We start from the raw sequence: 17,623 nt of genomic DNA, 5'->3' as shown, positions 1-17,623 counted from the left end.
GCTTTGGCATAGTCAATAAAGCAGAAGTAGATGTTTTTCTGGAACGCTCTTGCTTTTTCTAGTTGCTCTATTTCCTTGGTACTTTCAGTCTTTTAAATTTTAGTCATCTTGATTGTGATAGTGAAAGTCATTCAGTCGTGTCTGACTCTTCAAACCCATAGACTGTACAGTCCATGAAATTCTCCAGGTCAGAGTACGGGAGTGAGTAACCATTCCCTTCTTCAGTGGATCTTCCTGACCCAGGAATTGAATCGAAGTCTCCTGCTTTGCAGGCGGGTTCTTTACCAGCTGTGCTACCAGGAAAGCCCTGGTCATCCTGGAGGCTGTATAATAAAAATAATTTTAGTCCAGCATATCTGAACCCTGAGGTTTATCAACTGACCTCTATCCAAGGTGAATTGAATTCAAGGCTCTTGGTAAGCAAGGAGGCTGAATGTTGACATTTTGCCTCAGATGCTCCATAAGAAAAGTCCAGAGGAAGGGAACTTATCCAGACTGGTTCCACCACCACTAACCCATTGGATGACTTCTCTGGGCCTGAACTTCCATATCTATCAAATGAGAGAGTGCCCTCCAATATTCTTCTCAGCTATTCCTAAAGTTTCCTGTGAGGACCGCTATTGTGGGCCTCTCTCTCCATGGGAAATGCAGTTAAAAAAAAAATATATATATATAAATGGGGAAGGGAAAGAGTAGCATCCAGGTAAATTATAAAAGATAGCAGAGGGGGTAAAAAGGCAGAGCAGAAGTAGCCCTGCCGAGCTGAATCAGGAAGGGCTGAGGGTTTGATGATACCAGTCAAATGAGAATGTAAATGAAGCACAGTCTTTGTATTCTACCTTCCAGGTGAGCCTCCCCAGCCCTCTTTGGCCCAGGGTCACCCCTCCCTCCTCTGGTCACCGGAAGCATTTGCTGAGTGCTTTCTGTGGCTGAAGCACGTGGTGGTGGTGTAGTTGCTAAGTCGTGTCCGACTCTTGTGACTCCATGGACTGTAGCCTGCCAGGCTCCTCTGTCCATGGGATTCCCAAGGCAGAATACTGGAGTGGGCTGCCTTTTCCTTCTCCTGGGGCTGAAGCACATGCTCAGTACATAAATCTGTACTCCTGCCTTTGACAAGTCATCATACACATTCTCCTTGTCCAGCATTTTACAGAAGCTTTTTATATCTATAAGAAACTTTGAAAAATGAACTACTGAATTTGGCTGTGCTGTGTCTCACCCAGGATCACCCAACCAGATATCCTTAACCGAAATCAAGTTACTCTATCTAGATGGCACAAAGTTGAGAGTGGAGAGATACTGAGAGATCAGCCCAGGCATCTGAACCTGGGGAATCTGTGCCCACCCAGTTCATATCCCTGTAACCTCTTAACTATGCCAAGAGGGTTGTGAGCATTGCAGCCAATCGTTGCTGTAAAAACCTTCCCCTCAACCTGTCAATCCCCAGTTCGGGCGACTGTGCAGAGATGCCCCTTTCCTTGAGTGTGGGGAGTGGCCTTTCTACCTTGTTCAATTTGACCTACCTGATAAGTCTTGGCTTTCTGGGCTGCCCATATGGTTTCCAGGAAGACAGTTGGTGTGCTACCATTTATGGAAAAATAGTGGAGTGGAGAGAAGAATACTACATTTACATATAGGCATTTGTTTATGGGCAAACATGGGCAAACTCCAAGAGATGGTGAGGGACAGGGAGGCCTGGCGTGCTGCAGTCCATGGGGTTGCAAAGAGTCGGACATAACTTGCGACTGAACAACAAGAAATTCATATATTGTGTTGGCCAAAAAGTTTGTTCTGGCTTTTCTGTAAGCTGTTACTAAAGAATTTTTGGCCAAGTCAATATCATAAAATGGGCTTCCCAGGTGACCCAGTGGTAAAGAATCTGCCTGCAATGCAAGAGACACGAGATCACTCCCCGGGTCAGGAAGATCCCCTGGAGAAGAAAATGGCAACCCGCCCCGGTATCCTTGCCTGGGAAATCTCATGGATAGGGGAGCCTGGTGGGCTACAGTCCATGGGGTCGCAAAAAAAAAAGTCGTGCCTGACGTAGTGACTAATACCCACACACTAAAATATTACATAGAAAGTGTATGTGCGGAGGGAAACAGTGACTGAAAGATCAGCAGAGGAGAATATGTTTACTATATACACTTTGATTCAAAAAACTATTATGAAAAGAAAATTAACTGAAAAGGCTCCTTTTTGTTATGGCAGCTTGGTTTGTACTGTCTCCAAAAAGGTGCAAAATATAGAGGAAGTGGAAAAACAAACTCTAACCCATCTGATATGATGTGGTCAACTGCTATTACATGCTTGTGATCTGTTTCCTCAACTAGATCAGAGGTCCCCAGCCTTTTTGGTACCAGGGATGGATTTCATGGAAGACAGCTTTTCCATAGACAGGGCAGATGGTTTGGGGATGATTCAATCACATTACATTTATTGCACACTTTATTTCTAATCTAATGCTGCTGATCTGACAGGAGGTACCAGTCCATGGTCCAGAGGTTGGGGAACCCCTGAACTAAGTCGTAAACCTCCCTGCAACACAGATAGTCTCCTTTTGGTATCCTATAGCATCTAGCACAATGCTTTAGAAAGTAAATGCTTAAAATGTACATGTTGATGATAATGCCCAGCGCTAGAAAAGTTTTAGTGAAATTGGCACACTCATGCTGAGTATAGCTAAGGGCAGTGTGAATTCGCGGCATTTTGAAAAGCAATTTTGCAAGAGGTAACAAGAAAAATGGAGATGTTTATGCTGGTTGGCTTTGTAATTCCCCTTTGGAGATTTTATTCTAACACAATAATTTCAAGGAAGAAAGATGTATATATGAAGATGTTTACAGTGTTACACAGAAAAACATTGGGACTTAAGAATGACCAAATGAATTGTGGTATGACAATTCAGTAGAAAAACTATACAGCTGTGCAAAATAATAAGAAACTAGCAGTACTGAAAATATGATACAAGATACAAAGATTTTGATTACTGCTTTATATAGCTGTAAGATACTAGGGAGTAACTTGTGTTTTTGTTTTCTTCCTTTTTAACCCTTGATCCTTCCCAGCAGAGGGAGCTAGCATGAGGCAACCATTGTTTTCTGGGAGTTATAACTTTGGGGTTAGAAAACAAAGACATCAGAGTCTTCTCTTTTAACCTCAGTTGAACATTCAAGACAGAAAATATTTGGAGTAATATTCAGACTAAATAAAAATTTTCCAGGCACTCTTTCTGCACCCTTCTGATGTCTATGTCAGAAGCTTTTTCTATTTCTTTTATACTTTAAAACTTTATTTGAAAATTTCCAAGTATAAGAGGGAGGAGAATGTTTACAGATGACAGAAATAAAAAGATGCCTGATAATAATCTGTTAGTAAGGAGAGGACCCAGGATGGGAACCCAGGACTACCTGACTCCAGAAATCCGGGCTCTGACCCATGAGTCCCTGAGCAAAAGTACCACTGCCTGAAGACCATGGACTGGTAGATGCAGAAGGACGGCGAGGCAGGCTGGTCTCTGATGAGGCCCAGTGTGAAAAGGTGTCAGGTTTGCTAAAAATGAGGTCAGAACCGCTGGCGTGCTCAGTCGTGTCTGACTCTTTGTGACCTCCTGGACTGCAGCCTGCCAGGTTTCTCTGTCCATGGGATTCTCCAGGCAAGAATACTGGAGTGGGCTGCTATTTCAGGGGTTCTTCCTGACCCAGGGAAGAACCTACTTCAGGGGAAATAGTTTGTTATCTACTCCAAGGTTCTTCCAGGAATCGAACCCTTGTCTCCTGTATCGCCAGCAGATTCTTCACCACTGAGCCCCCTGGGAAGCCCAGAATTGTATGAGGACCTGATTACCTCAGACAGGCATGGATTTCACTATGCAGTCCAGAGACTTCCCTAGTGGTCCCGTGGTTAAGAATCCACTTTCCAATGCAGGGGACACAGGTTCTATCCCTGTTCTGGGACTAAGATCCTATGAAAGAGGCAAGAGGGGCTACTGAACCCCTGTGCTCCTGAACCACAACTAGAAAGAAGGCTATAGGCCACAAGGGGAAAAAAAAAAAAAAAAAGATCCTCCAGGCTGCAGCTAATACCTAACCAACTGATAGCTGATGTAGCCAAATTTCAATTAAAAAAAAATTTTTTTTTTAAGTCGCAGCCAAGGTTCCCTGGAAAGGGTTCTCACTTGGCCTTACCACTCTAGCTTTCACTCACATTTACCTGCCTGCTGTCCATTATGTCAGAATATGATTGTTTTATGATGCTTTTTGATTTGTTTTGATCAGCAAGGGTGGATTTGTATCATCACCACCATGCTATTTATTCAGACCACGTGTGCTAGATAACTTGCCTTTTCCTGAGGAGTTCCTAGAGTGTAGCTTAATATGATACAGTTAAGTAGGTTTTGTCAAGCACACAGATACAAGTTTGGCAAGGCCCAGACCTGACTGATTCAGCCAGTAAATATACAAGGAGCCAGTTTAGGGACTTCCCTGGCACTCCAATGGTTAAGAGTCGACCCTTCCAACTCAGAGGGGTGTGGGTTCAATTCCTGGCCAGGAAACTAAGATCCCACATGCCACATGGCATGGTCAAAATAAAAGCAAGGAGCCAGTTTAGCCTCAGACAGTTCATTATTTACATATAACACAAAGGGAAGAATGTATCAAGGTGCCAGCTGCCAGTGATCCTTATCCCACATATGAAAAAAGACACTCCTGAAGCAAAAGGGGCCAGGTGACTACAATGTAAGTTCTGGGATAACTACCTGCTGAGGAGCCAGTTCTAGGCTGCAGCTAAGAGGCTTTTATATTCTCAGCTCTATTATGGAGGGGTAGCGGGGGATGGGGCAGAAAGTCTCCAGCTCATCAGACCTGCAGGGGGACAAGATATTCGGAGGCTTCTGGTCCTCTCCAGTTTCAGAAAAGTCACAAAGCATTCTGCTACAACTCAGGTAAGTATCCGTTTGACCCTTTTACCTGGGAGGGAGGCCTTTGTGGTTACATACAAGGTGGCCAGGGTTCATGGAGGAGATGTTCGCCCACCACTTTCTCAGGGTTAGAGGCTTTTTAAGCCTGCCACGTGTACATGTGCTTAGTCGCTCAGTCGTATCCAACTCTCTGCAGCCGTTTGGACTGTATCCCACTAGGCTTCTCTGTCCATGGAATTTTCCAGGCAAGAATACTGGAATGGGTTGCTATTTCTTGCTCCAAGGGTCTTCCTGACCCAGGAACTGAACCCTGTCTCCTATGTCCCCTGAATTGCAGGCAGAGTCTTTACCCACTGAGCCATCAGGGGAGCCTTAACCCTGCCATAGAAAGAGAAAATAAGACTGAAAACAAGAAATCTGAATTCAAATCTAGTTCAGTCCGTCATTAGCCACATGACTTCAGAAAATCTTTTACCTCTCTGGAGTGCGTTTGTTTGTTTTGAGGGGGTTGGTATTTTTCTTTTCCCCTGAGCTTTACTGTTAATTTCTTTCTTTTTTTTTGTTTTACTTTACATTAATATAGTTGATTAACAACATTGTGTTACTTTCAGGTCTATAGCAAAGTGATTCAGTTATACACATACATGTTTCTATTCCTTTTCAAGTCATTTTCCCATATAGGTTATTAAAGAGTATTAAGCAGAATTCCCTGTGCTACACAGTAGGTCCTTGTTGGTTATCTATTGGAGCTTGTATTTTTTTAATCAATAAAATTATGTAGTTTTTGTTTGCTTTTGAGGCGGTCTCTTTCCTCTTATTTGAATGTAAACTGCACAAAGTCAGGGATTTTGCCTGCTTTGTTTACTATTATAGCCCCAGTGCTTGGAACAGTGGCAGGCACACAGCAGAGATTCAATAAACATTTTTGTTGTTATTCAGTCGCTCAGTCATGTCTGACTCTTTGTGACCTCATGGACTGCAGGCAGCTTCCCTGTCCTTCACGATCTTCTGGAGTTTGCTCAGACTCATGTCCGTTGCGTTGATGATGCCATCCAACCATCTTATCCTCTGTCACCCCCTTCTCTCCTCCTGACCTCAGTCTTCCCCAGCATCAGGGTCTTTTCCATTGAGTAGGCTCTTCGCAGCAGGTGGCCAAAGGACTGGAGCTTCAGCATCAGTCCTTCCAGTGAATATTCAGGGTTGATTTCCTTTAGGATTGACTGGTTTGATCACTTTGCTGTCCAAGGAACTCTCTAGAGTCTTCCCCAGGACTGCAGTTCAAAAGCATCAATTCTTTGGCGCTCAGTCTTCTTTATGGTCCAATTCTCACATCCCATGACTACTGCAAAAACTATAGCTTTTTGCAGTATATGGACCATTCTGATGTCTCTGCTTTTCAATATGCTGTCTAGGTTCATCATAGCTTTTCTTCCAAGGAGCAAGCATCTTTTAATTTCATGGTTGCAGTCACTGTCCAAAGTGATTTCGGAGCCCCCCAAAATAAAGTCTGTCACTGTTTCCATTTGTCCCCCATCTATTAACCATGAAGTGATGGGACTGGATGCCATGATATCTTAGTTATTTAAATGTTTAGTTTAAAGCCAGCTTTTTCGCTAATGCAATGAAGATGTTTTATTTTGTTAGCATGTGCATTCAAAGTCCGTCCAGGTGTTTTGTGTTTGTTTTAGTTTTTTGCACAAAATTCATAGAGGAGTCCCAGTGAAAAAATGACTATTCTTTTAGGGGAACAACTGAAAAAAAAATTCTGAGTGAAGACACATTTAAGTTCAGGATGAATAATTACATAAATAAACCCTCATGACACTTCTGACAAATGGTTCCTTGCAATAATAGAAAATAGGGAAGGCCCAGCTTGTCCACTGTTTCATTCTACACCTAGCACCTTCCTAGTCATCTCCCAAGCCTCCTCTTTCCTCTTTCTCTCAGCCAATGTGTAGTGCAGAATAGAAAATAAATTACCCGTCAAGAGACCTGCCTCCGGTTCTGCTAAAAGCAAGATCACTCACTTCCTTCCCCGTTTCTTCATCTTTATGTATCTGCATGACACACATGGTTTTCCTTAATTGTAACTAAGTGATGTTAGTATATCACTTTCACAGATTAAGAAACCGTGGCTCAAGAAGACTAACCCGCTGAAGGTCACTAATTAGTACCAAAGCCAAGCTTTCTGACTCCAAGTTCAGATTTCTTTGCGTGTTAGGTGCTCAGTCATGTCCGACTCTTTGCGATGCCATGGGCTGTAGCCCACGGGGCTCCTCTGTCCATGGAACTCTCCAGGCAAGAATACCAGAGTGGGTTGCCATTTCCTTCTCCAGATCGAACCCAGGTCTCTCACATTGCAGGCCGATTCTTTACCATCTGAGCCACCTAGGACGTCCTGTCAGGGTTCTTTGCACCACAACAATGAGACACCTAGAAATCCCCAGGCAGAGGTCCCTTCCCTCTCCATGTCTCCCCTATGAAGGGACAGGGATTTTTGCCTGACTTGGCCCCTGTTCTAATCCCAGCGTCTACAATTCCGCCTCGCACATAAGAGGCACTCAATATGTATTTGTCGAAGGGGAAAAAAAAAAAAAAAAAAGATAAGACGCGCCACAATTCTTCCTGTAATTTCCAGCAAGTTACTGCCGTTTTCTGGATTTGTTCTGTCCCCCACTCTCGCGCAGTTTCTTTCCCGCTTCTCGTTCGCCCCTCTGGCCACTAGACGGCACTGTCGAAAGCGAACCCCGTCTAACAGAGAGCGGCGCCCTTCTTGGCCCCGTTGCGCCTTCCCCGGTCGGAGGGCAACGCGCAAGAAACCGGAAGTGCCGGAGCCGCCGCCGCCGTCTTTAAGTGCCGTGTTCACCCCTTCGGTTACCGCCGGCGCCGTCGCCAAGGAAGCCGCTGCAGCCGGGTCTGGAGTGGAGGCGGCGCGGCATGAAGCGGCGCAGGCCCGCTCCTTAGCGCGCGTCAGGACGGTCCGGGCGGGGCCGGGGAGGGGGGAAGGTGCAGTATCCGCCCTCTCTCCTTCCCCTTCGCCCGCGAGGCCTGCGCCCCTGCCCACTCGGGCCTCTCCGCCTCTCGGAGGAGCTGCCCGGCGCATTCTCCCGGTTAGCTAGCTCTGCGGTTTACCCGGCGCGCCGCTCTGCGCGGGCCACGGCCGGTGGTAGAGCCCCAGTTGCCGGAACAGGAAGCCGAGGCTCTCAGATTCCGAGTCAGCCAACGTTCACTGGGCGCCCCCTGAGCGCTGGGTGCTGGCCGCCGGGCTTCCACGTCCGTTATCTTAATTGAGCCTTGCTGGGGTGGGGAGCCGGGTGTTGTCCAGGCTTACAGATGAGAAGCGGAAGTCCACAGAGGCAAAGGGATTTGCCTAAAGTCCGACTGTGGCAGACCGGATTCGGACTGAGATTTTCTGGTTTCCTAGCTGGTGTTCTTTCTACTGCCCCATTTCTAGGTCGATTCCTTCCCTCCTTGTTCACTGGCCCCTTCTCATTCTATTTCACCCACCAGGGCAGGATAGGTTCTTTCCTCTCCTATTTCAAGCGTGTCCTCTCACACATTTTTCTTAAGTCTTGGCACCTTCCCAAGTCCCCTTAATATTCTCTGCTACACTTCTGCTCTTCATTCTAGTTCTCAAGGTCTTTGCCCACTTTGTGGTAATAAACCTCTCAACTAGCAGTGTGGATCCTGGCGAGTGAAATAACTAGGCTTCAGTGAGGCTTGGGGTGTTTAAGTGGACAAACTGGCGCCTGGATTAAAAATTAAGGAGTGATATTTGAGTGGGTCCAGATTCAAGCGTCATGTTTTCTAACCCGACATACTCTTCTCTGAATGGGAGTCCTAGTGCATGAGAAGGTGTCTTGACCTCTTAGTCCTGTTGTTGACCGTGTTAGCACAATTTCACTTTTTCCCCTCCATTTGCCAGTGACCCGCATGTCTCTCCATCACCTGTCAGGGCTATGAAAGCCTCTGATTAAAACCGATAACCAAATAACGGGTGTAATCGCAGACTCTGCTCTTTTTTCTTTTACTAAGCGAGAATTCCAACAAACTTAACACTTCCGTTTTTCAGAGAAGTTACCTAATTCAGTTATCAATATTTGCAAAGTGTACATGGAAAGGAAAGAAACAAAAATGGAGTGCACTGAAAATGGATAGTACATTCTTTATCTTGTGAAAATCTTGATGTTAACAGCATGTTCTCTTTTTGTAGTAATAGTTCTTACTGGTTATTATACTGAATCTGTTCTGTCTCCAATCTGCTAAATATGAATTCTGTAAAATAATACAAATTGACTATTATGTAAAAGAAAAACAGGACCAGGCACAGAGAAATAAATTTTATTATCCATTATATATCATTTTGAGAATTTGTAATAGCCATTGAGTAATCTCACATCTGTATTCCTTTTATACTTTTAAAATAATTTCTATAATTTACCTTTTAATATGTATCCAAATGTCAGGACTAAACTGTGTAGATAGTCTTTGGAATAAATTCAGCTGTATGTTGCTGAAATAAAATCATTTTATAATTTTCAGAAAATGCAGACACAAAATAATCCAGGCATTGTATATTATATCAAAAAGAATATGTATCAGTTCTAAGTACTAATTGAAACTTTAGGTTTAATATATTGGGGGCACATAACCATTTTAATAATGATCAACAGGCTTATATTTTATTTCATTATCCTGGTGAGCAGGATTGGATGGTGAGAAAAGGAAAGACTCCTGTGAGAAGAGAGCAGGATGAGCAGAGGGATCTATGCTTGAAGTCGAGTCACTTGAAAAAGATCTCTTTGAATGTGGAAGAGATCTGAACAGATGAAAATACAATCAGGTAGGCACCAGGGAAGGGCCTCAGGTGAAGAAGTAGGGGGGGCACTGAGGGTGTGTACTGGCCTGTTTTCTAATTGTTGAAATTAGAAAACTCGGGTCACGTGGCTTGAGGATGTATATCTAAGGTGCTGTGGAAATATGGAAATTAGTTACACATTTGTGTATATTACTAAAATTATGTACTCTCAGGTCTATGCAAGGAAATGCAGAATATACATTTACCATAAAATATAGAGGAGTAGTGTCATTGCACTGTAGAATGTGTGTGAGAGAGAGAGTGTGGAGAAAGAGAAACGGTGAGTGTGGGCATCTAGTACAATTTAGGAATAGTTATGCTTAAGTGCAAGGTAATGCAAGTTTTACATACAAGAGATGTCAGTAGCTCAAGAAGCTGGGCAGTGAGCTTGGGAAGTCTGTCTGCTAAGCTTCCCTGTTCCATCCCCATGCTCTATTGTTTCAAGCAGTGATTTGGGGATGAAGTTCCAAATTTAACACAAGGAGTGGACAAGAATGAGCCCGGTTTGTATATCTCCTTGTTTAACCTGTCCCTCACTCTCTTAGGAATCAAACTAGATCCATTTACATATTTGATAGAAAACAGATCTCCACCAGCTTTTAGATGGGCAAAAGCCCATCATATACTGCTACTTGACATCAGTGTGCTGAGTATCAGTTGAGCTGAATGACTTTTCTGTTGAGCTGTGTGGATTTTAATCATTGGAGGTAAATGCCCAGTTGTAATAACGTTTCAAGTTGTATACCTATAAAACTCTCGAAATAGGTTTTCTGACTGCTCTTGCTACTATTACATTGAAAATGGCAGTGTAATTCACTGTAACTTGAAAAAAGGCACAGTATCCTAGCCATTCAGTTTTGTTTATTTCATCACGCAGCGTACCTGATGGAGTAATTCACAGCCTACACTTGCTAGTCTTTTTCTCCGTGGTTGGTAGTTTTTTACCATAAGCTTCTGTTAACCTGTGAAATTAAACCTTAAAAAAGACATGTTAAATTTACAGCTGTGTATTGATTTTTGCTGTAGAAGTGGTTAATAATTACGTGAATTGGTTACACAAATGCAGTGTAGTTTATCTCCCAGGTCCTCATGTTTTTGGCATTTATTATTTCCAAAAGAGCAGGTTGCCCCCAAATTTTTATGTTGCTCCTTTTTGGTAGTGTTATAAATAATGCATGTCAGAATATCTTACAGTGGCTTATAATAACACTTCTTGTTATTTATTCTGATACTTTGCACCTGTTATATTTAAATATTGAACTGGATAGAGGAAAAAATCATCTTCTGGATTTGTAAAATGAAAGAAACATCATTAGTAGATGAAATGTTAATATTGTTTTAGGGTTGAACTGGTAAATTGGGTTCAGACTTTTGTCAAAATATTGATAATACAAACATTAAATGTTTTCAACATAAATTACAACTAAAGCCACTTTTTTCTCACTTAATCATGAGAGTAAAAGTTGTGTAATCTGTAATAAAAGTATAAAGGTACACAAGGGGTGGATATCTCTAGGCAAGTGCAAAAGACAAGAAAAATGTACCAACTAGTTAGGTCTTTTGGTGTTTGGAGTTCCTATTTAAAAGGAAACTGTATTATCTTGGGTAAATGCTCCAGGATGATTATTACAAGTATATTTTTTGCAACAATTTTATTAGTGTTCTAATTGGTTGTGATTGTTTCTGTTAGCTGAAGAAGTCCATAATTTATCAAATGTATTACTTTTTTAAAGTGCAAGAACACTGAACTCTCCTGGCACATTTAGCTTCACTATTGACATGCTCTTTGAAGGAACATAGCAGCCAACTGGCATATGGCCTGTTTCCTTCCAGTGTGGGAAAAAAGAAGGAATTTTGGCAAGAGATACCTAAGGAGAGCCTTTTATAAAAGTTCCCAAAGAGATTTATAGTCACTGTGAAATAGACATGACCTCAATTTTTTTTTTTAAATCTCAGTTTCAAACTGAACACAGAGGAGGAGGAGCTATTGCTTTTCTTACTAAGTTTCATTGCAACTGTACTGAAAAGCATTTTTCCCCTTTTTTGGCGGGGGGGAGAGGGACCCTAATCAGGCTGTCATTCTGATTAGCGTAAGAGAGGACAGATCTGTGAACTTCGTGTGGCTTGCTTATTTATTTATTTTAGGAAAATGCAACATGGCAGCAGCGATGGAAACAGAACAGCTGGGTGTTGAGATCTTTGAAACTGCAGAGTGTGAGGAGAATATTGAATCACAGGATCGGCCTAAATTGGAGCCATTTTATGTCGAGCGATATTCCTGGAGTCAGCTTAAAAAGCTGCTTGCTGATACCAGAAAATACCATGGCTACATGATGGCTAAGGCACCACATGATTTTATGTTTGTGAAGAGGAATGACCCAGATGGGCCTCATTCGGACAGGATCTATTACCTTGGTGAGTATGAAGTCATAGTTTCTGAAAGGAAATGGTTTCTTAATTCAAAATTAGAGGCTAGATGCAACTGGCACTCAAATTTTGGTGAATAGATAAGTGAATCAGTGATGGTTCCACTAAAGAGAAAAAAAAATTTGAAGAACTTCAGTTTGGGTACTGTTTTAACTTTTTGTCCCGTTAATTATGTTTTTATTTGCAGGTAACAAATCAGTTGATCATGATCTTACTTTCAAAGTAAAGATGCCAGATATTACTTCTTCCTAAAGTGAATTTTAAATGACTTTCCTTCAGAATGGTCAGATTCTTTAGGAATGGTAGATGAGGAACACAAATAACAAAAACCAGTAGTTTGTTCCCACTCTCAGCAGCTGCTGCTTTCACTTTACTAAGTCAAGGCTGGTCTTGGTCTCTGCTTCCTGAGCCCATGCAGTCCAGATTTAAGATATGTCGGCATTAAGTCTATTATATCACTGATTGACTTTTTTTGTTTCTTTTTTGTTTATACACCTTAAATGCTTTACTTAAATGATGTGGTAAAAGAAATAGGCAGTAAAGACTGAACACCAAGCAGCTTAGGCACAGCTGGTAGCTCAGCTGGTAAAGAATCCGCCTGCAATGCAGGAGACCCTGGTTCGATTCCTGGGTTGGAAACATCCCCCTGGAGAAGGCATAGGCTACCCACTCCAGTCTTCTTGCCTGGAGAATTCCCGAGAACAGAGGAGCCTGGTGGGCTACAGTCCACGGGGTTGCAAAGAATCAGACACAAGTGAGCGACTAAGCACAGCACAGCATTGGAAGAAATGACTTATCTATGACTTATCTATCACATACATAGACACAGGGCAGTAGATAAAGAGGCGGTCTTGGAGTCGGAAGCCTAGGCTCTGGTATCAACTCCATGGCTGACTGACTTACCCTGTGAGTCTCAGTTTCCTCATCTATCAAACAAGGATTAATATCTTTCTCTAGGATTGTCTTAAGTGTTGAGTTGACCAAAAAGTTTGTTCGGGTTTTTGTCTGCTCGTATGGAAAAACTTGAACGAACTTTTTGGCCAACCCAAATTTAAACAAATGTTAATAAACACAATACTGTTCTTGTAGAACCAAAACAAATTTTACTACAGCTAGTCTGAAGAAGAAAACTAAAAAAGAAAAGAAAAAAAAATTTTTGTTATGCGATCTCCCAAGCAGTTGTCTGCACTACAGTATTATTTTTTAGGATTAGAAATAATAGTTGTAAAAAATCCTGAAAAAAAAACCAACAACAAATAATAGTTGTAAATTACAGTATGCTACCTAGTATTCACCAACTGGTAATTATTATTTGTACTATTACTAGCTTAAGTCCCAAAGGCCCATTCATTCATTCATTGTGACTCATCGAATACATTTATTGAGAGATGGTGCTGAAATATTTAGGTAAGTCATCTGAGTGAAAGTGAGTCTTTCAGTCATGCCTGCTGTTTGTGATCCCATGGGCTGTAGCCCACCGGACTCCTCTCCATAGAATTCTCCAGGCAAGAATACTGGTGTGGGTAACCATTCCTTTCTCCAGGGAATTTTCCCAACCTGGGGATTGAACCCAGGTCTCCTGCGTTGCAGGCAGATTCTTTACCATCTAAGCCACTAGGGAAGCCCAAGTCATCTTGGAAATACATATATGTCTTTCTCAAGAAGCTTATGCTTCGGCTTTGTTGGAAGCAGAAAATCAGACTTCCCTTTGATTGGAGAAGCATTGTAAGAAAAGCTCATCAATAATTGCTAAATCAGGCAATTTGGTTGGAAGAGAGTTTGGGCAAAATTAGGGGGGAAGGCCTTATATTTTGTATAGTATTTAAAAATTATAGCCATACTGTCTGTAGTTCTTAACAGTAAACAAATGTCTCACAAAAATGTTTATTAATTACCATTGAAAGTGCTTACCAAAAGGGATTTCACCCCTAATACAAGTAGTTGAAATGGGATCCCAAGCCCATAAATTTTAGAGTTCCTCATGTAGTCATGCTATGCTATTTTATTTTCCTAACCCATAGCCTGAGGGAATGAATGTTTGGTTGGTAGAGTGAGAAAGAAAAGAATGTGAGAGATGAGAACACCGAAAGAGCTGAGGCCCGAGTAAACTCCCACAGCTAGGAGTTGGGTGGGAAAGGAAGGGCTGAGATGAGTTTGAGGGCACTGACCTCCTGATGTGCCTTTGTTTACCAAGTTTTTAAAAATAGGTCTCCCGCCCTCCTCCAAAAGTGTTTGATTTTTTTTTTAAAGAGATTCTCTGCATGAGTCCACATTAGTAATTATAGATTTTTTAAAACAACAATTTCAGAATATTTCATTATATAACTATGCCATATTTTACTTTACCAGTCCCCTAATAATGGGCATTTAGGTCTTTCTTTTTGGTATTACAAAAAATGAGGGAGCAAATATCACTGTATATCATTTTATACACATGTGAATTTACTTAATAGGACTGATTGCAAAGAGTGGAATTACTAGGACAAAAAGTGTACAGATTCTGAATTCTTATTGATATTGCCAAACTACCCCTCCATGGAAGTTACAGAGTTTACATCCCTGCCATCATTGTCTCAGTATGTATTTCTCTGTACCTGTACCAATAGTGAGTGAGCAAACTTTTTATCTTTCCCAATCTAATTGGTGAACAGCAGTCCCTCACTGTAATTTTTTTATTTATTATTGTTTTTTAATTGAAGTATAATTGACATTAGTTTCGTGTGTACAACCTAATGATTCAGTATTTGTATACATTGTGAAATGACCATTACAGTAAGTCGAATTAACATCTGTCACCATACAGTTAATAAAAAAAATTTTTTTCCTTGTGATGAGAACTATTAAGACTTATTCTCTTAGCTACTTTCAAATGTGCACTATAGTATTATTAATGATAGGCATCGTGCTGTTCTTATATCTCTATGTTTCATTGTAGCTTTAATTCGTATTTCTCCTGAGTGAAGTTGAGCATCCTTTCACATATTTACAAGGCATTTGTGTGTTTTTTTCTGTGATTGATCTGTTTGTCATCACTGTCTATTTTTTATTGGGTTGTGGGTACTTTTGTTGTCAACTTAAAGCATTTTTTGGTACAGTGAAGGAATTAATCCATTGTGATATTTTTTTCCCTGAATGTTGAATTTTTTCCATGAATGTTGAATGTTTTTTTGCCTTTGGTCCCTTTTGCCCTTTTGTAGAAATTTGTGGGTGGTTGGTTTTTTTTTTTTTGGTAGTTAAATTTTTACTTTTTGTGTAGTTTTGTATCCCATCTAGACATCTAGAAAGGTTATTTCAACTTCAGATTGTATTTTTTTGAAATCCTTATGCACTTTGGACTTTGTTTTGCTCCATTGATCCGTCTGTCAAATCAAGTGCCGATACTATGCTGCTGACTATTATTACTATAACTTTAGATGTTTTACTGTTTGATAGTAAACAAACTACTTTTCATTACTTTTTCATACTGTTCCTGATTATTTGTGTTTGCTTGTTTTTCTGTGAGAACTTTAAATTAGCTTAAAGCTCCTTTCCCCTGATCCTACTTAAACTGTTAGGATTGCATTATATTTATAGATGAAGTTAGGAAAGTTGTCAGTCTTTAAAATTTGTTTATTTTTGGCTGTGCTGGGTCATCATTGCTGCATGAGGGCTTTCTCTGGTCGCGGTGAGCAGGCGTTATTGCTCTTTGTTGCTGTGCTCAGGCTTCTCATTGCAGTGATTTCTTTTGCTCTGGAGCAGACTCCAGTGCTCGAGGCTTCAGTAGCTGCAGCTCGTGGGCTCCGCGCTGGCGATGCCTGTGTTTAGTTGCCCTGTGACTTGTGGAATCTTCCTGGACCAAGGACTGAAACTGTGTCCTCTGCTTTGGCAGGCTGATTCTTAACCCCTGGACCACCAGAGAAGTCCTCTTTAAAGTAATGAGCTTTTCAAGAAAGTTGTATGCCATTTTATTTGCTCGAGTGTTGTATAGCTACCTGAATATTAATTGTTTCCATATAAGTTTGTTTCAAAAAATTTAATATACTTCAGACACCAGTAAATACTGTTGCATCAACAAGAAAGAAACAGTGGGAAAAGGTCATTCTGTGTTACACAGAGCTGGAGTGTGTGTACCTTAGAAGTTTTTATTGGTCACGGTTGTATCCTAGAAGACACGGAACAGTAGCAGTTTCAAGAGGGGAATGTGAAGGGATTGTGGGAAATGACTGTCACTGAGAATAGATGAGAAACAGCTTTATCCTAGTCGAATACTGAAAGCTCTTAGAAGGGAAAGGCTTAAGGAGGATATGATCATATTTTGTAAGATTATGAATAGTATGGATAAGTGGCTACTGTCTTAAGAAATATGTAACAAAGTAACTCTGGAATGTGCAAAGTAGATTTAAGGTAAAACTAAGTGCTGGGTTGGGGAGATCCCCTGGAGAAGGAAGTGGCGACCCACCACAGTATTCTTGCCTGGAGAGTCCCATGGTCAGAGGAGCCTGGCAGGCTACAGTCCATGGGGTCACAAGAGTCAGACACAGCTGAGCCACTAACACTCCCACAAATGCTGAAAATAAGTATCAGCTGATAACTAACTTTTTACTAAGGCAAGACAGACTAAGAAAGGTTTAAGTAAAACTTAGGATAATAAAGGGGTACAGGAAGCTGTGGATCTTTGGGGACTCATCCCCAATCTTTGCAAGGGTTAGCATGGAAGTTAGCATGTCCTTCCACAGGCTACCTTCTCTGCCATTATCAGAAACACAAGGCTGAAGATTTATTCTGCTAGGAGAGAGTTTTTGTTCTTCCTGTGTTACTTACTTTCTCTTTCTCTCTCCCCTAGCTTTTTTTTGAAAGTGATGCCTTGCTGGTACCTTTATGGTAGAGTAGTAGGACTTTATTTTACTGTGAGTTTTCTTTGGTTCACCTCTTCATAACCATGGTGTATTTCTGGTACTTCTCTCTGTCATGTAGTTTATTCTACACTGCTGTGATCTTCCCATTCGGTTATCCTATGATTTCACAGAATAGACCGGTCTTCTACTTAGTGTGGAGCTCTTTCTTTCACAGTTCCTGAATAAAGGATAAAGAGACTTTTAGCAAATCAGATACCAGATTCTGTGTTGTTTTAATGTGAATGTGCTTTCATTTGAAGCTTGTTAGTGATTATAGTGATAGATATTTATATTGAAGAAAAATTCGAATTCAGTTAGACCTATGTATATTTCTAAATAAATACTGTAAATGATTCAGAAAAAGAAGCTTAATCATCTGAAGTTGTCACAAAGCACCCCCATTTGAAATCTAGTAAGTCTGTTGCCAATTTATAAGACACTAACAATTTTTTTAAAAACTAATAATGACACTTAACCCTTACAAAATCTTATACACCTTTTATGTTTGCTTTGAGGACTAAGATTTGAACATTTTCTGGGAGC

The 17,623-nt window shown here is 41.2% G+C and overlaps 1 protein-coding gene across 6 annotated transcripts in view; it reads left to right on the top strand.

The window, feature by feature from the left end:
- The first annotated feature begins 7,720 nt into the window (after positions 1-7,720).
- DPP8 (dipeptidyl peptidase 8) overlaps positions 7,721-17,623 on the top strand; it is a 53,483-nt gene continuing 43,580 nt past the window's right edge. For 2 of the 6 annotated variants that reach the window (XM_012180738.4, XM_012180743.5), the window contains exons 1-2: positions 7,721-9,764; positions 11,925-12,194. In XM_012180738.4, coding sequence (XP_012036128.2) covers positions 9,728-9,764; positions 11,925-12,194 — 307 coding nt within the window. In that variant the 5' untranslated portion in view covers positions 7,721-9,727. The remainder of the gene's footprint in view (positions 9,765-11,924; positions 12,195-17,623) is intronic. The other 4 variants (XM_042252051.1, XM_004010233.4, XM_042252052.2 and 1 more) reach the window with 4 other exon arrangements.

The sequence above is a fragment of the Ovis aries genome, chromosome 7 (genome assembly GCF_016772045.2).
Source record: "Ovis aries strain OAR_USU_Benz2616 breed Rambouillet chromosome 7, ARS-UI_Ramb_v3.0, whole genome shotgun sequence".
In the NCBI taxonomy this organism is placed as follows: domain Eukaryota; kingdom Metazoa; phylum Chordata; class Mammalia; order Artiodactyla; family Bovidae; genus Ovis; species Ovis aries.
Note: the sequence above shows the minus strand (reverse complement) of the source record. Positions and strands in the feature narration are given on the sequence as shown.